This window comes from Canis aureus, chromosome 23 (assembly GCF_053574225.1).
Source record: "Canis aureus isolate CA01 chromosome 23, VMU_Caureus_v.1.0, whole genome shotgun sequence".
Classification (NCBI taxonomy): Eukaryota; Metazoa; Chordata; class Mammalia; order Carnivora; family Canidae; genus Canis; species Canis aureus.
In genome coordinates this window covers 26,176,911-26,203,182 of record NC_135633.1, presented here as the reverse complement: position 1 = coordinate 26,203,182, position 26,272 = coordinate 26,176,911, and the positions used below count along the sequence as shown (strand labels likewise).

The 26,272-nt window shown below is 50.9% G+C and overlaps 2 protein-coding genes across 11 annotated transcripts in view; one reads left to right on the top strand and one right to left on the bottom strand.

The window, feature by feature from the left end:
• FCHSD2 (FCH and double SH3 domains 2) overlaps positions 1-6,642 on the top strand; it is a 338,349-nt gene extending 331,707 nt beyond the window's left edge. For all 5 annotated transcript variants that reach the window (XM_077866897.1, XM_077866896.1, XM_077866900.1 and 2 more), the window contains 5 exons: positions 84-261; positions 562-782; positions 1,547-1,676; positions 2,007-2,089; positions 4,526-6,642. In XM_077866897.1, coding sequence (XP_077723023.1) covers positions 84-261; positions 562-782; positions 1,547-1,676; positions 2,007-2,089; positions 4,526-4,609 — 696 coding nt within the window. In that variant the 3' untranslated portion in view covers positions 4,610-6,642. The remainder of the gene's footprint in view (positions 1-83; positions 262-561; positions 783-1,546; positions 1,677-2,006; positions 2,090-4,525) is intronic.
• ATG16L2 (autophagy related 16 like 2) lies at positions 1,927-26,272 on the bottom strand. Of its 6 annotated transcripts, XM_077866902.1 has the most exons (19): positions 26,120-26,272; positions 24,170-24,269; positions 23,481-23,583; positions 19,835-19,908; positions 19,343-19,594; positions 19,134-19,199; positions 18,732-18,845; positions 17,641-17,703; positions 16,967-17,075; positions 16,519-16,624; positions 15,796-15,866; positions 15,431-15,502; positions 15,189-15,309; positions 14,753-14,858; positions 13,975-14,124; positions 13,698-13,745; positions 13,475-13,576; positions 13,087-13,132; positions 1,927-12,710 (listed from the first exon to the last, which is right to left on the bottom strand). In XM_077866902.1, the coding sequence occupies exons 1-19, from the start codon at positions 26,217-26,219 to the stop codon at positions 12,594-12,596; spliced, it is 1,920 nt and encodes a 639-aa protein (XP_077723028.1). In that variant the 5' UTR covers positions 26,220-26,272; the 3' UTR covers positions 1,927-12,593. The 6 variants fall into 6 exon arrangements, with proteins under 6 accessions (XP_077723028.1, XP_077723029.1, XP_077723030.1 ...); XM_077866903.1 differs by lacking the exon at positions 13,087-13,132; XM_077866904.1 differs by lacking the exon at positions 17,641-17,703.

The following is a 26,272-nucleotide window of genomic DNA, read 5'->3' as shown; positions in this document are numbered from 1 at the left end:
TTTTTAGGAGTTTGTTTTGGTTCTTGTTTTGCCTTGTCCAGATTCTGTGTACAAACCTGTTTTGTCCCGTGTCTTTTACTCAGGCTCGAAATAAAGTTGGCCAAGTGGGTTATGTGCCAGAAAAGTACCTACAGTTTCCCACCTCGAACAGCCTACTGAGCATGCTGCAGTCCTTGGCTGCTTTGGACAGTCGGTCACACACATCCAGCAATTCCACGGAGGCCGAGCTCGTTTCAGGCAGCCTCAACGGAGATGCCAGTGGTAAAGACTGAAACAAGGCACTCTTTATTTGGTCACACTTGGCCAAAACAGTATTGCCATGGAGTCAGCCTTCAGTGGGTTGAAAAGCAAAACGTTATTCCTATTCTATGTTTTCTTTTATTTGGTCACATTTATCCTGTACAATAGAACCCTGAAGTAGATCTTCAGTGAGTAAAAAAATTACAGCTTTACTCTTACTCTGTATGATGCTCTTTTAATTGTCATGTGAGCATAGGGGTGGTTGCAGAAGTAACCTGGCTATCCATGTTCTTAGGCATTTTTCTCCGTTTTGCTACCTAGTCTGTTTCGTGAAAGCACTTTATGACTATGAGGGCCAGACAGATGATGAATTATCCTTTCCTGAGGGAGCGATCATCCGAATCTTGAACAAAGAGAACCAGGATGACGATGGCTTCTGGGAAGGGGAGTTCAGTGGGCGGATTGGAGTTTTCCCATCGGTGCTAGTGGAAGAACTTTCAGCGTCAGAAAACGGTGACACTCCGTGGATGAGAGAGATTCAGGTACATGAGAGGGGAGAAAACTATATTAAAAGGTATTTAAAGAAAATAACTCCCAAGAGGTGGTTGGTCCGTGCAAATGTGGGGTATGACCTCAGCCCCACCTTCCCACTCCAATCCTCTGTTGCTGGGTTTCTACAAAACTGAGTTTGCAAAAGCAGAGACTCACCAACCTGGCTCTGGGGTAATGGTTGTATAACACCTCCATTTGCCCACTTTCTGTACTCTCAATTAGTTAACCAGAGAGACTTGACTTTACAGGAAACCCCTAATTCGGATCTGTCACAGCAGGCCTGGCAGATCCAGGACCATAAGGAACAGGTCTCCCCACCTTGTTTGTGTGATATTTTGACCACTTAGTCTGGTGCTTACAAAACCCTGGGAAGTCAGAAACACCCAATTATTTTATCTTAACAAAAAAAATAGAGCTTGTCCCCTTTTTTTGTTCTTCACTAGATTTATTGAATTGACTCATTTGGTATATTTTCAGTAGAACTCTAGAGAAGAATGGTTTGATTTAATGACTGTTTATGATAAACTATAATCAGTAGTGTAAGGAGATATCTGAAAGGAAACAGTTAAATGCATCACAAAATTGGGTTTGAGGTTGTTTTTCTCAGCTCACATGCTTCTAATGAGGCTGACAAAAATTGTGAATAGTTGTATCTGAGCTGCAGAGAAAGGTAATATGTCTGAATTAGAGAAGCCAGCTTGCCTCTCCTTCCAGAGGTGAGCACTTTGTAACCTCTCTCTTTCCTTTGTGGCAGATCTCTCCTTCCTCCAAGCCACCGGGTTCCCTGCCTCCACTGCCACTGTATGACCAGCCTCCCAGCAGCCCTTACCCCAGCCCAGATAAGAGGAGCTCTCAGTACTTCCCACGTTCTCCTTCAGCAAATGGTAAGTGTTCTCAGCATGTATCTAAATTCATTTTCATTCAGAAATCCACTTGTTGGGATCCCTGGGTGGCTCAGCGGTTGGGTGCCTGCCTTCAGCCCAGGACGTGATCCTGGAGACCCGGGATCAAATCCCACATCAGGCTCCCTGCATGGAGCCTGCTTCTTCCTCTGCCTGTGTCTCTGCCCCTCTCTCTCTCTCTCTCTCTCATAAATAAACAAAATCTTTTTTAAAAAAAATCCACTTGTTTACCTGAAGAGCAAACAGATCTGCATTAGCGTTTTTATTGCTCAACAACACAAATAAAATGAACTGCTTGGTTCCCACCCTCAGAAAACAGCTTCCTTGCCGAATCGCCAGGATTTTCACAAGCACCAAGGCATACTCCTGAGACCTCATATGGCAAACTGCGACCCGTAAGTTTCTCATCTGGCAGGGTTACAGAATGTACAGTTCTTCTAAATTTAAAATTAAAAATTAATGTCTCCCCACAGCCTCTGTGTTATGCTAATTCCCCCATGCAAGGGTCAGGTGGGTTTGGGAGGATAAAAAGAACTCTTAAAAATGAAGGCTATAGATGGGGTGCCTGGGTAGCTCAGCCGGGTAAGCGTCTACTCTTTGTTTCAGCTCAGGTCATGATTTCATGAGTAGTTGGATTGAGCCCCATGTCCTTGGACTCCCCACTGAGGATGCTTGAGGATGCTCTCTCTCTGCCCCTCCCCCACTTGTGCATACGTGAACATGCAGGCTCTCTTTCTCAAAAAAGTAAATCTTTTTTTAAAATGAAGGCTATAGGGCAGCCCGGGTGGCTCAGCAGTTTAGCACTGCCTTCAGCCCAGGGCGTGATCCTAGGGTCCTGGGATTGAGTCTTGCATCAGGCTCCCCGCAAGGAGCCTGCTTCCCCTCTGCCTATGTCTCTGCCTCTCTCTCTGTCTCTCATGAATAAATAAAATCTTTAAAAAAAAAAAAATGAAGGCTATAAAAATCAACACATCTTAGAAGATCTAGTCTACTCTGGCAGTTTTCTCACTGAGCCTTGGTGAGATATCTATGAAAGTATATTTAAATTATAGCAAGCTCCATGAGCATTAAAGTTGCCTCATTGTGAAACAAAAGTACTTTTTTTTTCAACAAGTAATTATTGAGAACCTATTTTCCAAGCTTATATTTAGCCTCTTTTGAGGAACAGAGATGAAATGAGATACACTTCATGCCCTTTTGAGGTTTAAGAGCTTCTTTCAAGGGGCAGCCTGGGTGGCACAACGGTTTAGTGCTGCCTTTGGCCCAGGGCATGATCCTGGAGACCTGGGATCGAGTCCCGTGTCAGGCTCCCTACATGGAGCCTGCTTCTCCCTCTGCCTGTGTCTCTGCCTCTCTCTGTCTCTCTGTGTCTCTCATGAATAAATAAATAAAATCTTTAAAAAAAAAAAAAAGCTTCTTTCAATTCTCAAGGAGAGTCTACTCTTATAAATAATAACCTCTACTCACCCCTCACTCCATGCCATTGACTCCTTCCCCCTCACCTCACTGTGAAACAGCTCTTCCAAAGTCATAACTTTCCCACACTCATCCAGTACATTCATTTTCCTTTAACTGCTTTATCAGCATTTGACACCATTCCTTGAACTACTCACTTCCTTTGGCTTCCTTCGTTCAGCAGACATATATTGAGTGCCTTCCTTGTCTTTGTTTCTTTATCCTAAATGTAATAGGACACCATTGCAAAGTTGTAAGCAAGACAGTGATGTAACTGGTTTTGCATTTTTGAAACATTGCTATGGCAGCAAAGTGAGAGTGAATGGAAGGTGGCAGAATGGACATGGGGAGCCATTAGGAGGCTGGAGCAGTGGTCCAGGCAAGAGGGGATGGCAGCATAGACTGCTGCGTATGAGTGGACTAGTTTGTTCCACAGCCCTTTCCTGGTTTTGCTTTCTCCTCTCTGGTCCTTTCTTTTTCATTGATCTGTACAGGCTTCTCTGCTTCAACCCATCACTGCTGATGTTTCTCAGGGTCTTGTCCATGGGCTGCTTCTCCTAAAGTCATTAAACTCACTCTCCCTGTGCAATTTCATGTACTCCCACAGCTCTAATAGCCATTTATTCACTGACAACTCCCAGACTTCTAATTGCCAATCCAGTCTCTTCCTTGAGCCCCAGCCTTGCAGACATCTCAATGTATACATACCACAGCCCAAAAACTCAGCAACAGTGAGTTAATTATCTTCCCTCCCAGACGTGCTCCTTTTCCTGTATTCTTGGTGAGTGGACCCCCCGTTCTACCAATGGTCTGGCATTATTCTTGATAATTCCCTGGCCCTGCCTCTCACAAAGAGTCATCACCAGATCCTGCCACATTTACCTTGGAGACGGCTATCAAATCCTTCTTCTCCTGCTTAGGTCAGACTACCATCAACTCACATTTGCTTGGCTACAAGAGCCTCCTAAACTGTCTTCTTACCTATACTCTTGCCCAACTCCCATCTTTTCTCCAAACTATTATCAAAGTCATCCTTTCACACATCTAGTCTGATCTCTTGCAGCTCTCCTTCCAAGAAAGGCTGAAAGATTTTCAGTTCTCCGAGCATTGTTCTGGGTTCCACCTCCAGGCCTTTGCTTTAGATGAGGCTTTAAGGGCTCCAGTACTCTTATGCCCAGGAAGCTTTCAGCCTATCATCAGAACTCCTTGGTGTGGGATATAGTGAGAATTACTTTGGAAGCACATACTGTTATGTTCAGAGCATTTGAGACCACTGAGGTGCCCGTGCCTCTGCTAAATGACCTGTTGTGATTTGAGTGCGTCAAGCCTTGAGTCAGGAAGCTGACTGACAATCCGTGTTTTTGTTTCCTGCTCAGGTCCGGGCAGCTCCCCCTCCACCTACACAGAACCACCGAAGGCCAGCAGAGAAGATTGAGGATGTAGAAATCACACTGGTGTGATGATGGGTTTACCCATTTATTACTGCTACAATCAAGGCCAGGCTTGGCGTTTAGCCAGTCTTGTTCTTTAGGCACCTTTGCATGATGATGACTCTTGAACAGAGCAAAACCAAGGAGGATTACATGTGACTGGGTGGCCTGGTGGACTCCTCCCACGTTTTGAATATTTTGTGCCTTTTTTTGTTGTCATTTTCTATGTCATCTCTCCTACCATAGCACAAATCTTAATGGGCCCTAGAAGCACAGGGGGACAGCCCTCATGCCTATCAGTGGTCCATTTTTATATGAGACTCAAGACCAGGCCTCATTCAGGGCACAGTCACAGAGAAACTGATCATGTGCACTCGTACAGTATATTACTGTGGCCACAAGGATGTGGCAAAGATCCTCATCTTTCTTCAAGTGGCTTTTGCTCTTCTGATTGAGTTTAATCAGATCACTTTGGCTACATAAGGAACTAGAAGGAGGGATTTCAGGAGAGGCTGGCTCCTCCCCGCAGTTAGTCCCCAGATTGAGAAACTGAAACCTTATCAGAAAAAAGTGGACTGCCCTGAGTTTATCGCCAATTACATTAATGCACATTTCTTCCTCAACTAACAGATTTAAAACAGTAACAGTGTCCTTTGTATTAATATTTACGCCATTCATTTAGTGTTAGTGGAGCTAATATGGAGGGGCTGAACTCTAATAGCCAAATCTTGTCCATCACATAAACTAATAGAAAGGAGGCTGTGGCTGAAGCAGAAATGGAGCTTCCAGAACTGAAACGAGCCGATTTAACGTTCTTTTTGTATTTGGGTATTTTTCATCTTAATTTTTGCAGTATATATTCTATTGCCTGGTATCTTTAGAATCTGAACATCTAGATAAATTGGGTACACATACTTGCCTTGTTGAGCTTCTCCACTGGGGAAGCCCTTTTCATTATTTTATTCCCAAGCTGGTACATGAGCCCAGACAGCCAGCTTGTGGCTGCTCCAGACCGGCAACCACCCCCCACAGAAAAGTATAGCTTCCCAGGTCCCACTGACTTGACATCTCCTTGGGAGGAAGAACCTGTGGCTTATAGAGGAAACCAGCTTCCTATGAAAAAGGACTAAAAGACTGCACACCATGCACAAGTGCAAATTGAAAAGGCAAAGACAAGTTCTCTATGTCACAAGGAGAGCCAAGAATAGCTTTCTCCACAGGCTAGCATGGTAGGTGCCCAGAGTAAGTCTCTGCCGGCTTCCACCTCCTGGAGAAGATAGGGAGTGCCGAACCCAGGGACAAAGGGATTTTTCCAGTTGCTTTTTTTTTTTTTAAAGAAATCAAATTTGCAGAATTTAAAAGTTGTATTATGCTTTGAAAACTCCATCCCTCCTAAGAATCTTTAAAAACTTGAAATGCTCGCCAAATGTCCCCATGGGATTTTTGATCAAAAGTCAGGTTATAGCTGAAGAAATCTTCAGTTAGTCATTTGATCACTTCAGTGACAGTACCCAGTGACGAGTGTTCTCTATGATTTGGGGTTTTCATTTTGTTTTTTGCATTTCTTAACCTGTTGATCTATTTGAGGTCTTTTTGTGTTTATCAAACTTATTCTTAAGTTTAAAAAAGTTAAAAGGGTGGCTTTGTAAGATTTTAAAGTTCTCTGACATGTTAAAAATCTTCAAAGTACTTTTAAAAAATATTTCAAGTGCTTAAATCAGGCAGTTCTCGCTACCCAGTCTTATATTCTCTCTTTAGCCAAATTGTCCTTGAATCTGGATTTTCCACATTCTCAGAGAGTTATTTGCAATCTTTTGTTATATTTTAAAATATTTTTTGGAAGAGCTGCTAATTTTATTTAAAAAACAAAAAACAAAAGTTGTAAAAATATGCCTCCTTTTTAAAAAGAACCCCTCCCTCCAAGACATGTAATCCAGCATCACAGTGCACAGGGCCAGGCTCGGAAGGAGTGCCTCTGTGCAGATGTGCTTTCTTTACAGTGGCTGTAAAAAGTTTGTATTTATTATGTATAAAATGTTGAATAATAAAAAAATGGAATTAAATTTTCTAAGCTTCCTTATAAAAATATTTGGGTAAATAGACAATGCTTTTTATAAAGACATTCCTAGACCTTCCTTTTTAAAACCATAAAACAGATACGGAGAGGGGGAAATAAATTCCCAGTTAAAGGCTCATTCCCTCTGGCTGTCAGCCAGCCACACTGAGGACCAGGGCTCAGTCTATTTGGAGAGGTACCCCACAGTTCTCTTCTTCCCACAGCTGGGTACGTGCAATATGTATTCTTCCAGACATTTTCTGTGCCTAAATGTATACATGTACACATTGCCTTTTTATATATGTGGGATTATATATTCAGGTTTACCTCATGCTTTTTGAAGGCTGTCTTATATTCCATGGTTTGGATGTATCATAATTTAAGCTTGCTATAGTGTCTCCATCCATTTGCTGTTAGAAAGTTGAAAATAATATCTTTGTACATCATTCTTTATAATTTTTTTCCAGTAAAGATATTGGGTAAATTCTGAAATACGTAATTTGAGAGCCAGAAAGCTATATGAGTATTTAATTTTGTTAGATTTTGTCAAATTGGTCTCCAAAATGATTGTATCTGTTGACACTCCCACTAGCAGCACAGTAGACTTTGGAGTCAGAAAGTCAGAGTTAAATCCTGGCTCCCACTTGACAGCTATGGGAACCAAGCCTCCACATCCTCCTGGAAACCTGAGGATAACACTGTGGATCCAAGAAGGATGCAGCAAAGCTGCAGCACCAGGTGATCACCACCAACATTCCTCACCATCAGCTCTGACCTTCCCTTCACAGCTGGGTCCTTGCCCTCTTCCAGGCTTATGGTTACATAAGACTGTCACGGGAAGGAGTGCTTCACAGAAATATGGGAAGGTGAACACTGAATACCACGTTCAATACCATTCTTATCTTCTGCCTTCCTCTCCTAATGAAAGCTGCTCGTGCTTGGGGCTGCTGTTTAGTCTGTGACCAGGAGACACAGTTAAACTAACTGCCCCACCCCAGCATCACAGCTACATTTTGGCATCCTTCATCAAAGGCACTAACTGTAAAACAATGAAGCCATAGATTCACAGCACGTCACCTGGATCCCTTTCCTCTCTGACCTTTGATCTTCCACCACCACCCACAGGCCAGACAAAGAGGCAAGTAGGATGTCATCTGGCTTTAGCCCAGTCACTTGATGGACAACCTTTCCCTCTGGGCTCCTGCATCCCCAGCTTTGAAAGGAGTGGAATGAGAGGACTTCCAAGGGTTTATCCAACTCTTATGTTCTAGATAAGCTCAGTTTCTAGACAGAGTGAAAACACCACACAAAAAGGTCACGATATTTGAGAACAAATTAACACACAGACTTCTCAGTACAGCCAGAAATTGAAAATTCAAGCCTTTGGACTCCACCACCACCACCACACCCCCCTGGAGATAGCAAAGCCTCCTCTGGATTGTGATCACATCCCAGGCTGTTGTATTCACTCCCTGCCCAAGAAGGCCAGCCACAGCTTTCAGTAATGGAGCCAATTACTGCCTAACCTGAGTGGCTTTACAACAAAGTCTAGCTGCTCTGAATCTTTGCATTTATTTTGTTCATTACAAAGATGTTTTTCATGACAAAAAAATACAACCAGCATATAGAAATTTTAATTTAGGAGAGAATTTTAATTTCTTCTGAAATCCTACAACTTGACACAATCAGTATGTTTCCTCCTAGACTGTTCTGTAACTGTTGATCTGCCAAGAACCCTGCAAATGCCAAAGAGCATCTTGTTCCTGGACTGTTTTCCCCTGGTCCCACAGGCAAAAAAACAAATGAAGGACTTTGGCCATGTGTTTCTGAGAGCTCCAGTCTGGGAATATTTTCCTGGAGTGTTAGCCTGAAACAACAGAAATGAACCCACAAATAGGGTTCACACCCCTCCCACACTGTGTGCTAAACACTTAAGCAGCCTTCCTATTCTCATCATCCCCTTGCTCCTATAGGGGACAGGGGAAGTTCCGGCCACCTTGATTAGCTGTGGCCTTCAGCTCATCCCTTCACCTTTCTGGGCCTTGCTTTCCTCATCTGTAAAGTGGGAATGAGAAGGCAATACGAATGTCCTAAAATCCAGGAGGATCAACTGAAGTAATGTGCAAAGATGAAAATATTTTTGACCAATAGATGTGTGTCCAGAGGAAGAAAACAGCTTGTACCCAGACATGGTCTGCTGACTCTCCACAAATGGGTCCATAGCTGGTGCCGCCAGGATTCTCCAAGAACTTGTAAAGGGCCAGGACCACCTATATTCGATCACTACTTGTCCAGTCAGCAAACTGCCCTAGGTCTTGTTCTGGGCACTGGAGATAGAAATGACTCAGATCTCATCCCTGTCACCAAAGGGCTCACATCTGGTCGGGGAGATTCAGGAACAGAAGACTCCAGCTAAGGTGTGTCTCCCATGGAGATGACCAAGGGGCAGCAAGAGCCCAAAACAAGGGCTGGTCACTTCTCCCTGTCAAATCTCAGGCTTACTAGGGTCTGAGATTGGGCAGGGAGAGAAGGCAGTATTCTTGCCTACAGAACAGCCTCAGGGATGAGCTGTCACCTTTGGTGAGGCCCAGAGCTGTGGGGCTGGAAGTGGTGAGGAAAATCCTTCCCCTGGAAGATACTATGATTTGCCCAAGGTCCCTCAGGAAGACCACTGGGAGCAGAACCTAGAACTGGGTGGCCAGGCCAGCCCCTCTCTGCAGAACCTGAGGGCAGTTTTCAGAAAAGGAGTCCTGGGTTCTCAGTTCTGCTGTGAGACCCTATACAAGACCCTAGCCCCTCTCTGGGCCTCAGCCCACATGCATAGCAAGGGAAGGGCCATTCCAGTTTTGACATTAGAGGCCCGAACTCAGGCCTGCAGCCTGGGTACCTGAGTACTGAAAACCTAGAAGGTATACAGACCTGAAGGCAGAGGATACTGAAGGCCTAAAGAGGTTCTTAGGCACAGGGCTCTATCTTCACCCTCTCTACCACCAGGGAACTTCAAAGACTAGATGGAGCAGCCTTCCCAGCTGGCTCTCCTCTGAGCTCTTCCCCTGCTCAGTCTTCATCAGCCCCTCTCCCTCCACACCCACCTCCTGCCCCAGAACCTTGGCCTGTGGCTGGCCCTTCCATACTTGCTGCTGCTCCTCCTGGACATTTCCATCCAACTAAGTTGAGGTGTGCATGTGCTCCCTGAGGTGAGGCCACTGTACCCCACGGGTGTACTGTCAGACTGGCCCCACGAAGAAGAGAAGGTTCCCTTTACAGGGAGCAGAGGGCTTCCTGGCCCTGGAATTGAGTCAGTCATTTTTGAACCGGATTACCTCTTCTGGATTACCTCAGGAGCCCTCACTGCTGTCCTGTGAGGCACCTACCCCAAGTAGTATAGCTGGTAACAGCTTCCCAGAATTCCGGTTCACCACATTCTTGTGACCCTACATGCCCCATATTCAAGGGACACTGACCCTCCACAGTCAAGCCAGGTAGGCAGGCCCAGAACCGAAGGAACAGAGAGGATGCAGAGAGAGAGAGACACAAAGCTAGAATCCCCACCAGTGGTGGAGGCAGGAGGGTGTGGGAAGATGCCCTGCAGCCTTGCATAATTGGGAGCCCAGATTCTCAAAATCATTTTGTTAAAAAAAAAAAAAAAAAAGTACAATCCAGCTGTGTCAGCTGTGTGATCTCACAATACTTAATTTCTGAGTGTCAATTTTATCACCTATGAAGGAGATAACCTACCTCACAAGCAAGTTCAAAGAAATAAAATAACTGTGTGAAAAGCACAGAGAAGCACTGTGTCTGACACATAAGCACTCAGTCATGGTGGCTACTGGAGAATGGTAGTTTTTCCAACCATGAATCCCAGGATACCAGAGAATGGCTGGGGAGACACTAAGCAGATGGTGACTCCTGGTGGCCACTGGAAGCCAGGACAAGAGGGCTGGGCCTCTGGGACTCCGGCTGGAAAATACTGGACTCTAGTATCTTTAACTGTTAGTCTTGCTGAGTCCTCGAGTAAGAGAATTTACCCATTTAATAGACATTTCCTGAGGCTCTCTCTAGACCAGGCCTAATCCCAGGAATTATTCTGTTCCTCCCACCCTGGCCTCTTCCAAGAACTCCCTGACTGAAAATGGAGGGAAGGAGACATACACAAAAAAAACTCAAGCATAGAGGACCTAGGCCCCTAGCCAGCCTGGTGAGCAAGGACAGGCACTCAGTGAAAAGATCCTGACAGACACATTTTAACTGGAGGCTGGGGAGGGAAGAACATGCTGGGCAGAGAGAAAACCAATGTGTAAAACACATTCAGGGTAGCAAGGAAATGAAAATGCAGCTGAGGCCATGGGCCCCCTCCTAAAGGCTTTCAATTTAATGCCAAGAAGCTTCCCTGCAGGCAGCCTGGGAACTTCAGAAGGTTGTATCTGTGACCATGATACCTTAGAAAGTAACTCTGGGCATGGGAAGAAGGGGCCTGGGTGGAGACACAGCAGGACAAGGAGAAGGGGGCTTGTGTTGCAGCTAGGTTAGAGTTAAATCCCCCTGGTGAAACGAAGTAGGGGTGGTAGAAAGGGAGGTGGGCGGGGATGGGGGTGACTGAGTGACGGGCACTGAGGGGCGCACTTGATGGGATGAGCACTGGGTGTTATTCTATATGTTGGCAAATTGAACACCAATAAAAAATAAATTTATTTTTAAAAAATCCCCCTGGTGCAGGAGGATGTAGGCATGAGGGGAAGAGATACTTATGTCAGGGGGAGATGATGTCCCGGAGGCAGCTAGGTATGTCACCTAGAGTTCAGGGGACAGCTGGGCCCAGAGCAGTGAATGAGCCGAGAGTCAGCAGAGTGTAGCCTGGGTATTTAATCAACACGCAGCCTCTGTCACGTGCCAGGAGCTTCCAGATACGAACACACTGAGTCTATACAATAAATTCTGAGGTGAGTGCTTTTTTTTTTTTTAGAGAAAGAGAAAAAGCATGAATGAGAAGGGAGCAAAAGAATGAATCTCTGGCAGATGCTGAGCACAGAGCCCGATGTGGGATTCCATCTCATGACCCCAAAATCACAACCTGAGCAGAAACCAAGAGCCGGATGCCTAACGGACTGCACCACCCAGGTGCCCTCTGAGGTGAGTACTATTATTTTCCCGTTTCACAGAGGAAGAAACCAAGGCACAAAGCCATTAAGGAACCCCTCAAAATCCCTCAACTATTAAATAGTGGGCTGTGACTCAAAAATAGCCCAGCTACAGAGTTTAGGCTCTCAGCACCTTACTGCTCATCCTGGGAATGGCTTCCAAACCCTGGGAATGGCATGACCCCCAAGGGAGACTTTATAAGGTGATAAAGAAGGAAACTGAGAATTCTAGAGTAAAGCCTTTGAATCTCAGATGAGAACTCCAAAGTAAAGCCCCATCAGTTGGATAGAAGTCCCTTCTGCGGTCTTGTAACTGGCAATGGCTGTCCTGCTGACAGCTCCTCCGTGCTCGAGGTTGACAAAGGAAGTGGGGTGCCCAGGCTCTCCCCTGCTGGGTCTGCCTTGTACTCCAGAGGCTTGTGGTGCTGACCCAAGTGAAGCACCCACCCAAGCCCAGCCCACAGCTGCCCTCCCCAACACACAGACATACGCGGGCTGCTCCCCACCCATTCTGGGCCCCACCTCTGGAGCAAGAACATGCTCTCATCTGAAGGCAGGCCTGGTGTACTAAGTACTTGACACCACTCTCTGGTTTGTTAAGACCCTTTCCACCAGAGCCCTCTAGGCTGCTCCCCGATCCCTTCCTTACAATTCCCATGGCCCCTCCACAGCCTCAGTCCAAGTCCACCCTGAGTGCCTGAAGCCCAAGGGCCCAAGGTGTTGGCTTGGCCTCTAAACCAGCTTAGACCAAAGGTAAAATTCCCATGGCTCCAAGAGCCACTGCCCTTGCTGTCTGTGAGCCTTTCTTCATGCTGTCTCCTCAGATATGAACAGCACTGAGGTCAGACTGGCTCTGCCCAGCTCTGCAGGTGGAGGAAAGGGGGCCAAGCCCAGGTGTCCTCGAGCCACCAGCCCAAAGGCCTCTGCTACCTGAATGCTGCAAAGAGGCAAGTAGACACCAGTTTAGATGCAACTTTTTTTCACTTTTGTCAAAGAAAGTGAGAAATCAGAGATTTAAAAAAATGAACCAAAAAGTACTGTAATACCTGCCACACACACACACACACACACATATACACATACACATTTTGTTTTTCAAGATAGGCCAGGTCCTGCCAGGCCTTATTGCCCACTAAATGCCCCAAGACCACCCCCACCTCCCATCCCACCCCTAGCCCCACTGGCTCTAGAGCCCTGTGAGCAATAGGAAGCTGTCCTCTGGCTTTGGACTTCAGACTAGAGTTCCAGCCCTGGCGGGAGGAATCATGGCACTAGTGCCAGAGCACCACCTTCCTGGCCTGGTCCACGCTCACCACATGGCTCCCCGAGTAGCACCAGGCCACGGCGTTGACAGCAGTGCTGAGGAAAGGGAGGGACAGGCTTCAGAGAGGCATCAGAAGCCAGGCCTACAGCCTGGGTTCTGTCCCTCATTACTGGAACTCAGCAGTTCGAGGCTGTCTCTGAGCCTGCCGCCTCACCTATAAAATGGGCTCACAGAGCTGCGAAGACGGACTCAGGCACACATGGGTAAGCACCATGTGAACTAAGAAGGGCTCTGGGAGGTGAAGGTGTGGGGACAAGGGCTGGGGAGTCCAGGGGCCCAAGCATGTCAGAACTTGGAACTGGCTTAGCAGCACTTGGGGGGAGGGGGGGACGGCACTGGCCCTGTGGCTGGGGTGGCCAGGTGCTGGCCATGCTCACCAGTGGGGTCCCCGCAGACTGCCCTCCAGCTTCCCAGTGTCTACATCCCAGATGTAAAGGGCTCCGTCCCAGGAACCTGCCAGGGCATAGCTTCTGTCCGGGCTGCAGTGGCCACAGCAGAGCAAGCAAGAGATGATCAGAGGTGACAACACACACATGCAGACACAGACCTACAGTCAGATGGGGCATACTCAGGCACAGGCATGGGCTCTCACAAACACACCTGAACACGGCTTTGGTCCAGTCAGAACCGCACCTGAAGCCATCAGCCCTGCAGACAGATGGGACTGGGGTCAGAACGAACATGGCTGCCAGTCCCTGACCTCTACCAGGAGCTTCAAGTGCTTCCTCTATCCATCAAGAGCTTGGGGCACCTCAGCAGGCTCTGGTCTAGAAGGACCTCAGGATGGGCCCCCCACTGACAGGTCCCAAAGGGACCCTATCAAGGGAAGAGAGACCCAGCTGCCAGAGCCAAGCAATGGTGGGCATAAGGCAGGTACCTAAACACCTGGCGGATATTGCTGACTCGAAGGTCAATGATCTTGAGTGTGTCATCTCGGGAACAGCTGAGCAGATGCAGCTGGTCATGGCTGAGGTTCAGGGAAGTGACCCGACCCTGCACAGGGATGACCTGGGTGCAACAGGGGACCCTGAGGAGAGAGACAGAGGTAGGGATGAAGAACAGCCCGCCTGGGCCACTCCTGACAGGTTAACAAAGTCAAGAGATACCCCTGGGTCTCAGATCACTGGGGCCAGGGCTGATGCTGACTAATCCTCCCAGGGCAGCCATCCCCTCCAGGGGGAGCTTAGGCAGCCTCTGACTAGAAGCCAGGGGCCTTGAAACCCTTAGGTCACTAAAATAAGTGCTGGAGAGAAAACTATGAGAGTTGCTTTTTAACATATGAAAGGAAGCAAACGGTTTCCAACACCAGGAAGGAGGAGCTTGAGACAGGCCTGGCACTGGCTCCAGCACCAGCTTTCATAGGCCATCCAAGCCCAACTGCTGGGCTCTTAGATTGAAAAAACAATGAAAACTTTTGTTCCCTTTGATTAAAAAGTGGTAACTAAGTGAAAAATGGGGCTGACAAGGCCCGGGCAGAGTCCAACAGTTGGACCAAAAGCCACTTCAAAGGGGCCATAGGTCCCCAAGGGCAGTGGAGCCTTCAAGGGGCCACACTTAGCCTCACTTCCCTGAAGTGCCTCCACATCAGAGAAAGGAAAAGAGTATATAGCAAATTTATCCCCATGCCTCCACCACTCATAGCCCATGCCTGTCACCTGCTGTCCCAGAACCGGATCTTCTGGTCATTGTGGCCACTAATGATGACATGGTCCCCACACACCACATCATTACAGTAGGAAAGGACACTGATGGTCCTGGAGCCTGAGGATCAAGGAGCAGAGTTCCAGCCTCAGAAAAAGGTTGTTGTAAGCCATCCCACTGGACATCCAGAGAAGCTGAGGTCCCGAAGCCCCAGAGGGCTAAGTATCCTCCCCAAACTAGAACCCAGATTCCCTGCTTCCCAGGCCAAAGCCTGAAGTCACCAAGAAACCAGGCAGAAAGTACTGCTGAGGGGCAGAGAGGGAGAGGCCCTGGGAACCTTTACCCCAAATGCCTGTGACCCTTGAAGCTATCCCGGAGAACAGGCTGAGGTATTTTTTCTTGCCCTGATTTGGGCAAGGTAGGGAGGGGGAGGTAGGGGCTGGGCCTCACAGTAGGCGCGGCCGAGGTCCCACTCCTTCACTGTCCGGTCTCGGCTCCCAGTCACCGCCTGGTGCCTTGTCAGCTTGAATTTGGCAGCTGTCACCTTGTCTGTGTGTCCAGATAGCGTCTCCTGCTCACCCCCCACCCATCCCGGTATGGATCAAGGACATAGCCAAGACTCCATAACATCCCCTTTGGGGCCCAAGGCATGACCCTTGACCTCCAGGGCTGCCTCCTCAGTCAGGCCTTACCTTGGACTGTGCTTCCCCCACCTTCCAGAGCTGGGCGGCCTGATTGTAAGTAGCTGCTAATACCTGGGAGCCCTGGAGAGATGGAAGGAGGAATGAAGAGCCCTGAACCTGGGCCCAGAGAGATGCAACAGCCCTCAGGCCAGAGCCGGGGCAGGGGCTGCCTTAAGAGCTTCCCACAGCCCCAGATCATCCGGCAGGCAGAGCAGCCTCCAGGACAGGGAAGGGTTTGGTAGCAGCCAGAAGGACTGCTTCTAGGACATCCATGATGTTCCCCAAATGTCCTAGAGCCACCAATTGCCCAGTGTGGAGATGGCAGGGGCACAGAACAGGCATTCCATGTTGTCACTGAGGCAAAATCCCCTCACCGAAGGGTCAAAGTCCACACTGGTGATGCTGCCACCAGCTCCTTCAAGAGTCTGGTTGGCCTCCAGACGACCTGGGGGAACCAGGAAAAGGACAGGTGAAGTGAGGTCACTAACTTCATGAAAAGGAGTTGCTGAGAAGATCAGTCTCTCCCAAGTTAGAGGAAAAAAATTCTGGGTGCCTGTGTTGGAGGCTGCACCTTCCCAAACCGCCAGCAGGAGGCTCCAGGGGGCAGCAGATCATCTCACAGGACTACAGAGGACAAGGAGAAGGGACTGTCCCTAGGACACTGAGTAAGCCAGAGCCAGGCCTTTCTCTAGGAAGCCTCCAGGAAGTGACTGTGACTCCCCAGCATACCTGCCTCTACAAACTCAGGGTAGATAGCTAACACTCATCCCCTGAGTTCTGAGAGCTCAAGTGACACCAGAAGAGGTCACCTGGTGGACCCCGGGGACCTGTCTCTGCAGAATCTAATGATAAGGGACCTCCACTTCCCCTAACAGGGACCATCCGAGCTTAGCCCTCCCCATCCTGCAGACCTGGATTCCAACAGGTGGGAAGCTCAGCCCAGAACTCTTGCCAAAGCGTCATCTGGCCGCTGGCCACAAAAAATGTTACATGTGAGGAAACACAAACAGATCTAACACGTTGGCCTACCAAGGAGCAAGCTGAGGGTAGCGTCTGGAGAGAAAGCACTAGGTTGGCCCACAAAGAAGAACCCTCACCTCCCACAACGTTCCAGAGGTGGATGAGGCGGTCGGCCCCTCCGGTGGCTAGGAGGCTGCTATTGGGGCCAAAACAAACAGCATTGACCTCAGAGAGGTGGGCATCCTGTGGGAAAAAGGGAGATTGGTGCCCCCGGTCCTCGCCATATGTGCCTCTCTGCACACACTCATGGGCTCCCTCCTGCACGCACCTCTGCACAATGCTTCCCACTATACCTGCAGCAGCTTCCCACTATACCTCTCCCTGTTCCCCTCTGTGGCCTCCTGATCCCCCTCTGCAGTCCATCCTCCATTATTAAAGGCTGACCAGCTTCTACCACTGGCTGTGAAAAAAAACTGGTGCTCTAGCTAAGGAGCCCAGCCTTGCTTCCCTGGCCTCGGTGCACCACCCCTGAGGCCTACACTCCCCTTATCAGCACCTCTGCATGTGGTCCAGCCCCTCCCTTACCAGCACATCCAGAACCTGGCTAGGAGGTTGAGCAGCCACGCACACAGGGATGCTCTGGTATCGCTGCTCAGAAGCTCCCCCAATGGAACGGCCTCTCCTCTTCTTGAAACTGGATGGAAGGCAGGTGTCAGGAAAGCATATAGCAAGGCCTTCTGACATGGGAGTCCCATGCTCCTGAGGCAGCAACAATAGAAAGTAGACACCAAAGGTGGTAGAACAAGGCCCAGAGGTGCAGTGAGTTTGTTCCCAAGCCAGCCTCTGATCCCAGGGGTCAGTATGGAGAGGGGAGGGGCACAGGGGCAGGGTAGGGTTGACAGATGCAGAGCCACCTGAGTAGCCTTGCTAGCACTTGGCTCTGGGACCCTGAACAAGTCCTGACACATCTGAGCCCATTTCCCAACTGAATGGTAGTTCCTATCCAGGCTCAGACTGGAGATCTTGATCTCCTGTGAGGACCATGGATGAGGGACAGAGAGAGGAGGATAGCCAGCCAGGGCCTGGAAATGAAGGAAATGAAGTCTGGGAGAGGCAGCAGAGATTCACAGACAGCTGCACAACGCACGGACAGAGAGATCGAGACACACACAGACCAAGCCTAGACTCCAGAAGCCTGACATAGGCCTCCAAGGGGCCCAGACCCTTCACACACCATGTGGCTGCACACACACACTTACTCCAGAAGCCCCTTCACCACATCCACACAGCGGGAGAGCGTCAAGGAGGTGGCAGAGGCAGACCTGGGGTAGAATTAAGAGAGACATGCTAAGGAACTGGCCACTGAGTGTGCAGACAGCAGCCAGGCACCCTGAGGTGCCTGGGACAGCCTCTTACACCTGGGACAAGAACTTGGCTTCTCCAAAAGCAGGAGAGCAGGATGACTCAAAGCAGTCCCAGGAAGGTGGAGGCAGGGAGGGATTTGGCAATGAAGTCTCCCAAAGTTTCCACCATTATAATAAGAACTGCCTCACCACCCAAGTGCCCCCCAACACTGGGGTAGGCTGAGCTGGGGCCTATGGGAGAAAGTGCGAAGGTGTACTCAGGCTGGAATAGCATAAGGCTGGGGGGAGACGGGAAGTAAAACCTAGGCCTACTGAGTGACCTCAAAAATGTCCAGAAGAGAATGTGTCCTAGGAAGACTTAGCCCACAAGGGCTGCCAAGGACTTTGGGAACGAGCATCTCATGCCCCACCCCAAATTTCTTTCATTTCCCCCAGGCCTGGATATCAGTGACCTGCAAGGAAGCACTGAAAGAGAAGCCTTCAAGTTGGTGAATGGCACAAGGGAGGGGGAAGGGCACCTTCAGTGAGGGACAAATGGAGACAAATTGGGAAGACTGAGGGGGTGGACACTCAAGGACTGAAACTCCAATCCATAGGCTTCAGAAGCCCGTGCAAGCTCACATCTATACATGACCACATGCTCCCTCAGCTTGTGCATACATGTGCTCTCAGGTCCCTGTAGCACACATGCCTATGACATCTGAGTCCTGGGCCTTGCCCAGATTCCCTCCGGATGACACCCTTTCACCAGCCTGACACTTCACTTCCAGAGCTCTCCTCCTAAGAAGGAGAGAAAGAGGCACTGGGGTCCCTAAGGTGGCAGTGACCCCAAGACGCTCCAGGCACTGGTGATCAGACCTGTCCTGGGAGGTCTAAGCTGTACTGCAGCCTCTGCCCAAACCCCTCTCAGCCCAAGAGATGGGCCCAAGGCCCTAGAGGAAGACTCCAAAGTGGGGCCCAGCTCAGTGCTCTGGGACAGTCCTCACCTGAAGGTCCTCAGCCACTTCTCACCAGCCTCACTCTTCGGGGACACGGGCTCAGCCATCAGGGCCAGAGTCTTACCCTCCTCTCTGATCCCATCGCCAATGGTGTTGGGGCTCCTGGGAGAGGGAGTGAAGCTCAGGAAGGTCAAGGGACCAGTCCCTCCCTGCCTCCAGTACCCAACACAGTAAAGAGGATTTGTGTGGACGCACACGCAGCAGGCAGGTGTGCGGGCTCCTACGACCACACGAGTCTGCACGTGTCCTGTGGGCTCAGTTTCGGGGGGCGGGGGGGGTTGTGTGGACACGAGGGTAGAACTGTAGGCTAAGGGCGCCTTAGGGCACGCAGGTTGGAGCGGGGCTAAGGAAGCTCGAGGCTCGGGCTCGGGGCGGGCCATCCCCTCTTACTCGCTGATGCTCACAGTCCGCTGGGCAGCCGCCTTTAGCTCCAAGGACATCCGTGCCTGCTTGGCCCTGGGGGGAGAGAAGCATCCAGAGAGCCGGACCGGGCCAGCCCCACCGGCCGTGGAGGCGCAGCACCGACCGCCCCCGCGCCCCTCCCCCGCCGCCGGGCCGCGGCGCTCGCGCGTCCGAGGGGCGGGGCCAAGCGCGCTCACTTCTCGTAGCGCTCGTTGCGCAGGTTGCGCTCGGCGGCGGCGCGGGCTTTGCGCTGCACGAGCCTCTCCAGCAGGTCACGCGCCTCCTCCTCGAGCCTGCGCAGGGCCGCCTCCTGGAGCCGGGCGCGCCCGCGCAGCGCCTCGTAGGCCGCCCGCTGCGCTACGTTCAGCGCCCGCTGGGCGTCCACTTGCCGCGTCTGCCGCGCCTGCTCCTCCCGCAGCTCCGCCACGCGGGCCTGCAGGGCCGCCAGCCTGAAGGAGCGGGGGACCCTTCGTCACCGCCCGGTGGGAGCCGGTCGCTCAGGTGGGACGGGCTTGCCCCTTCCGGCGGTCAGGCAAGTGGCCAAGCCTGGCGTCCAACCAGGCCTTCCGCTCCGAGCCCTGCCGTTCCGGGCCGCTGAGCCCAGCGCGTGGGGGAAGCCCTCGGGCCGCGCTGGAGACACGCAGGAGCCCCGGGTCCCCCCTTCCCCGCAGAGACGGCCCGCGCCTCACGTGCTCTGCCGCTGCTCCAGCGTTGACTGCAGGGCGCCCAGGGCAGCGCTCTTCGCCACCACCTGGTAGGCCATCTGGGGGCGGGAGGTGGGCGGTGGGCGCGGGCGCCTGGGCAGGGCTCCCGCCGCGCCTCCCGCCGCTCTCCAGGGTCGGCTACGGCACCCACCCGCCCCCTTACTGAAAAGAAAGCAGAGGCTCAGGCAAGTTAGGATCGTGCACAGGAACGCAGTGCTGTTCTTGAGGCGCAGTGGAAGGGCCTTAGGCTCCAGAGTGTCAGTCCTGGCAGTTCCACTTACTTGCCCTGTGACCCCGGGGTCGTCATTTAACGTCTCTGAACCTGCTGTTTCCTCCCTTGTAAAGTGGGGATGATAGCACTTACCTCATAGGGTAATGTAAAATTATTAGGAATAATATTTCAGATAATAGCAAATGTTTATATAGCACGTGTGTGTCATGCCCTGTTCTGAGCACTACACATGTGTTAACTCTTAATCACCATAACAACAGCATAAGGTAGGTACTGCCATTTTCCCGGTTTTACAGAAGAGGACATTGGCACAAACAGGTTAAGTGTCTCAACAAAGTTACACAGATAAATGGCAGGCCATCAAACATTATGCTGCAAGTACAGGACAGGTCTGCAGGAAAGGTTCAAGGGATGTGGGCTCTACTGCCCACTTCTCTAACCCTGGCCTTCCCAAGCACAGATTCCAGAGAGCAACAGGAGCCTAAGCAGAAGCACAAGGGCAAGAACGAAAATTGGCTGTGGGAGCACAGAGGCCAGACTGAATACTGGAGCTGCCCAGCCCAAGAGTGGGGGTGAGGGTCACCTTATCCATGCCCCTGCCTCATTCAACAATCCTTCAACCAATGGCTGGGAAAGCCACAGAGAGGAAGGTCAAGTCCCACTTTTTAGAGCTGAGGGGCCAGTGAAAGACAGACCTCAGGCAGAGCAATTCCTACCAGTGTGACAAGAGGAACATGAGGAAGTAACCAAGGCTGGGGCTCTGGTTGCTGACCTGTTCCTGTGTTCTTTCTCACACGGGCCTGGTGAGAGATGGACTGAGGAGCAAGGCTCCTGTACTTCACCTGCACTGACACATCTCTCCATGGTCCTGCGCGTGTCTACTTTCCTGACCCAGCTGGCCCAATTCATAACGTTTCTGATTCCTTTCACCATGCAGCAACATGACCTCTCCTTCTCCCTTTGTCTTTTACTTTCATTGACATTTTGTTATTCAGTATTTTGGGGGGGCTTTTCAAAATCCAAATAGTAGAGATGGAAAACAAATTAGTGGTTGCAGGATTAGGGATGGTTGGGGGAGAGGAGTCAGTTGTGGCTAAAAAGGGTAGCAAGAGGGAGATCTTTGTGGTGATGAAGTCATGCTGTGTATTGCCAATCACACAAATCTATGTATGGGACAACATGACAAGAAATATATGTAAATTTCATACCAATATTAGTTTCCTGATTGTGTGTACTCTAGTTACATAAGTAACCAATTTTGCAAATTCCTATGATCTGTAATTATTTACCCCCAAAAGTTAAATAATAATTATATATGCTTGTTGTGATATGTGAAACAGTACTAAGAATTAAAGAAAAAGCCATTCCCCATCCCCTAGCATATCCAATGGGGACTAGTATGTGTCTGAGGAAGTACCAGGGAGTAAGTGCTAAGGCAGGGGGTTTGTGGAAGTGTCCCACACAAAGGGAACTAGGAGTTCAGAGAGTGGTAGGAAATACAATAGGAGGCTGGAGAACTCCACTGGGAAGGCAGGCTAAAGGGCTCTGGAAGATGTATACCAAACCGACAATGGGAGAGAGTTGAGAAGGGGGTTTCACTTTACTCGGTGGGCTTCTGTTCCCTTGAAATGTTCACAAGCATGTATGTCTCTACGGTACTTTTTTAAGGGAGATCTTTTCGTTATTAGGGGATCCCTGGGTGGCGCAGCGGTTTAGCGCCTGCCTTTGGCCCAGGGCACGATCCTGGAGACCCGGGATCGAATCCCACATCGGGCTCCTGGTGCATGGGGCCTGCTTCTCTCTCTGCCTGTGTCTCTGCCTCTCTGTCTCTCTCTCTCTCTCTCTGTGACTATCATAAAAAAGAAAAAAAAAGTATCACTGTGGGGTGCCTGGCTGGCTCAGCTGGCAGAGCATGGGACTTTCCATCTCAGGGTTGTGAGTTCAAGCTGCAAAGAAGCCATGGGGCCCACTTAAAATTGTGTGTGTGTGTGTGTGTGTGTGTATCACTATGAGTGCTATATGGAGAATGGATGGGAGTGTGAGGGGAGGGATCATCCAGGAAGGGATGAGGGTAATTTGCACCTGGCCAACCGAGAGTTGATGGATTTGGAGGCAGGATCCATCCATGAGCTGATGACTACTAGCTCAGCATGAAAGGCTGGGAGGGACCAGAGGTGCCCCCTCGGTCTCCAACCCAGTGACTTCTAGTTGGGGTGGAGGGTTTACCGCATCCATCATTTAGTTTACAAATATTCATTAGCATGGACTGTGGAGACAGACCCCAGGTATCAGTGGAAGCAAACCAAAGGCATCCCAGGCCTTGGAGATCTCACAGCCCAGAAAGTGCCTCAAATGTCAAGTTGCAACTACAATGGGGGCTTTGAGCGCAAGGCGCTCACTGGGTTTATAGCCCCATTCCCACACTAGTTGGGCAAGTAATGTGGCATGCTCTAACTGGGCGTGTGTTTATTGGCCTATCAGTCTCCTCCCATGGACTGGAAGCTCCATGCGGCCAGATCTTGTTCTTATCCTGGGCCGTGGATATGACGATTGTCACTAAACCTTTGTTGAAAGAATGAATGGAGATCACAGAAGCTGGATTCATGTGTGAAGGAGTTCAAATCCTGGCTCCATTTCTCAGTTTCTTGCTCTAGTGTTGTAGAGGATTAGCTCAAATAATGCTTAGCCGAGCACCTGCAAGAGTCACCTCTCTGTGTGGTGCTGGCCATATACTGTGGGGGAGATGGTGAATCTAATTTTGGATATGATGTCCAAGAACCCCAGCCGACCACAGAGTGTGGAGCTCAGGAAAGAACACTGGGCTAGAGACAGGTCTGGGAGTCAACAAACAGTATTTGAGCCCACAGGAGTCAGTGAACTCACCCAAGCTTTAATGAACACCCACATTTAAAGGGAGGAGGAAAGGAACCACAGAAAGAAGTTCAGAAGCAACCACTACAGAAAAAAGAAAACGAGGACAATGTGGTGAAACAGAAGCCAAGAGACACCATGAGGTGGGGGCAGCAGTGTCACTGCTACGGAGGTGGACCACCCTACTTATTTAGTCTGCAAATGTGTACTGTGCATCAGTGGCTAGGCTCTGGGGTTGGTGAGGCAAGCTGTGAACAGAGCAGGCGGGACCATCTGAAAGGAGGAGCAGAGGTCACACCTCTGGCCTTGCACACCTCATACTCCTCTCTGAGCGCTCACCTCACATCCTCTAGCTGCTGTTGGAGACTACCTCATCCAGGGCTGCCAGAACCAAGCTAGAGAGCACTCTGGCACTGAACTTGGGGAATGTCCCTCACTTGCTGGATCCCACGGACCACTCCCCCTTGCCCCCAAACTCCTGGAGTCTGGCCCCATGCCATTCCCTCTCAGACCCCTGCCCAGCCTCACCTCACCGCAGACCAGTCGGAGTCCCTCCTCCTTCTCTTGCCACTTCACCCTCAGAGTGCTTGATGATGGGACTAGGTCTGAGTCAGGCCCCGATTCCTCCTCCCTGCCAACCAATAAGAAAGTGGTGTTCATTGTCCTTCCATTAAACCCACAGGATGAACACAAAAAGCCTGAAAGCCGTGAACTTTCTCCCTAAGGAATGTGGAAGCCAGAAAGCCAGTAAAGATCGAGTCTCCAGAAACTGGAACTGCCCATAACTGCTCTGGGGTTTTCCCAGGCCTCGGTTCCCTAGCCAGGACCCTCCTTAAGAAGCACCTCCCAACTCTGAGGCCCAACCCATTCCTGGTTCTCGGCTCCATTCCTCCTTTGGAATATGTAGCAAGACACTTTTTTCTATAGGCATCAGGTAAGGATCAGAGCGACAAAAAAAAAGGAGGGAGGAAGGTGAGAGTGTGGGAGCAAGGAGTGAAAAGATGAGACTAGTGCAGAGATGGACTGAGAAAGATGGTGGAGAAAGGACATTCTAAACAGCTGGCTTGGAGGAAGGTTCAAGAGCCCACCTCCTCCCTCCCCTGGGTAGCATTTAAGGACCAAGGAGATGCCAGGGAAAAACTGAACCGGGCATAGGCGGTGGGGGCAGGGCCCAGGCATAGGCAGCCCATTGTAACCAGGAACACTCATACACTCACCAAGGGCCCTGAAGGGTAGCAGGGGTGACATCATTTGGCTTTGGCTGCAGCTTCTCTGAGATCCGGGCCAGCAACTCAGCCTTCTCTAGGAGACAGTTATCTAGGGGTGCAAGAGGGTGAGCTTGGGGCAGAGACAAACACTTTCTAGCAGACTCAGGCACACCTCTGTGGCTGGGAGGGCTCAGGAGCCCAGAGATGCAGAATGGCAGAGCTGCTGTCAGGCTGGGCTCTGCTCTTTGAGGGGTGTTTGTGTGGCTCTACCAAGACCCTCAGCTCTTGCACAACCTCCTCGCAGCACCTGCCTACAGGCCCTCCCAGGAAACCTTCTCTCCATGGGACAGAGAAGGACAACCACCACGGGAAGTACACGGCCAGCCTCACTGACCCCTGCGGGTCCTGAGGGAAGGAAGGGGCCGGAGATTGATTCAGCCTTGCCCCAGAGCGACTCTTTGCCCCGAAGAGTGATGACACAAACCCAGTTCCACCTGCCTATTGCCTCTGGCAAATTACTTCCCCTCCAGGGCTCTAACTTTCTATTCTAAAAAACCGTCCTCTCTTCCCCAGGGTTGAGGTAAGGTTTCCCGGCGCCAGAAGAGAAAGTCCTTGAGCAACTAACTATCCAGCAGACTTCCCTGAGTTTGGTAGTTTTTGCTACAGACCCTGGAATATCTCCCTCCACCCCCACCACACTCACTTCCTCTTTTCTCACCAGAGTAGGGTGGGGGTGGTAAGCCCAGGCCTAGCTCCTCAGCTCCTTTCCTTCACCCAGTCCCCTGCCTGTCACCTCGACTGAGGTCACTGGTCAAGTTCTCACACAAACTCCACCTCAGCCCCCAGGGCACTGCACTGCCCCCATCAAATCTAAAGATGTTATTTTGCCCAATTTGTGGGTGAGAAATCTGAAGCCTAGGGATACAACCCACTCAAGACCGCAGAGAAGACTGAAGCCAAATTATGTCTGATCTCAGCCCTCCAAGGTCTCTCCAGTCCCACAGCCTGCAGCTTTGAGGAGATGGGTGATTTCTCCCTCAAACTGTATGGTTTCACTGTCCATCAGAGCAGTGGAAAAGTGAGGTTGCCTGGAGGCAGGAAGCTGCCCTCACACCCTTAAGAGAGAGGGCCAGCAGCCTGGAATGTTGCAGGGAAATGGCCCAGAAAACAAGAGCTGCAAATTCAGTTTGGGGGATGGGCGGGGGGGTGGGGGGGAGACAGTTAAGGAGCAGCCAAGATTAGGATCAGTGATGGAGCTGGAGGGATAGTGGTTGTACCCCCCCCCCACACACACACACGTCTCCAGTGACCAGAGGCACTTACACGGTTGCACACCTGTTCACCCTGGCTTGAACTGCCATACTCACTCCTGACCAGCCTCCCCCCACCCCCCGAAACACCTGAGTATAACTTCTCGGGCTCAGCCAGCAGCCTGGAGCCCCCAGTTTCCCCGTCAGGCTGGGGTTCCCGGGGCACAGAGGTGGTCCAAAAACCTGAGCCAGGATCACTTAGCGGTGGCAAAGCCTGAGACGCTGAACTTCCTCCCTAGAGACCGAGTTTAGAAGTAGCTGCTCTAGAGTTTTTTCACCAGGCCACAGGGACCAAACGGATTGACTGGGTTGTACCCTGGGGACTGCCCTGGGAGAGGGGAACACCATAGGAGGCCCTAAAGGAACAGCACTGGCTGACGAACCCCAGCCCAGCCCGGAGACACGGGCCCTGAGGGGCGGGGAGGCCGGGAGCCCCGGAGGGAGCCCCGCCCGCCCGGGAAGGGGCTCCAAGCAGAGCCCGGCAGAGCCCGGCCTGGAAAGGGCCCGAGCAGCGAGGGTGGGGCGTAAAGAGGGGCCAGAAGGCTTTTCTGCGCGCGGGCGGCAGCGCGGGAGCCAGCCTCGCCTCCCCCGCCTCCCCCGCCGGCGGCTCCCCTCCGCGGCCCCCTTGCAAGCCCCGGGGCGCACTCACAGGCCGGCACCAGCTCCAGGAAGAGCGCCTTCTGCGTGCGGTCCCGCTGCCGAAGCTGCCGCACGATGTGGCGTTTCCAGCGGGCGCCGGGCCCCGCCATAGCCGCTCGCACCCGGGGAGGCGCAACCGGGGCGGGGCCTCCGCGGGACGCCG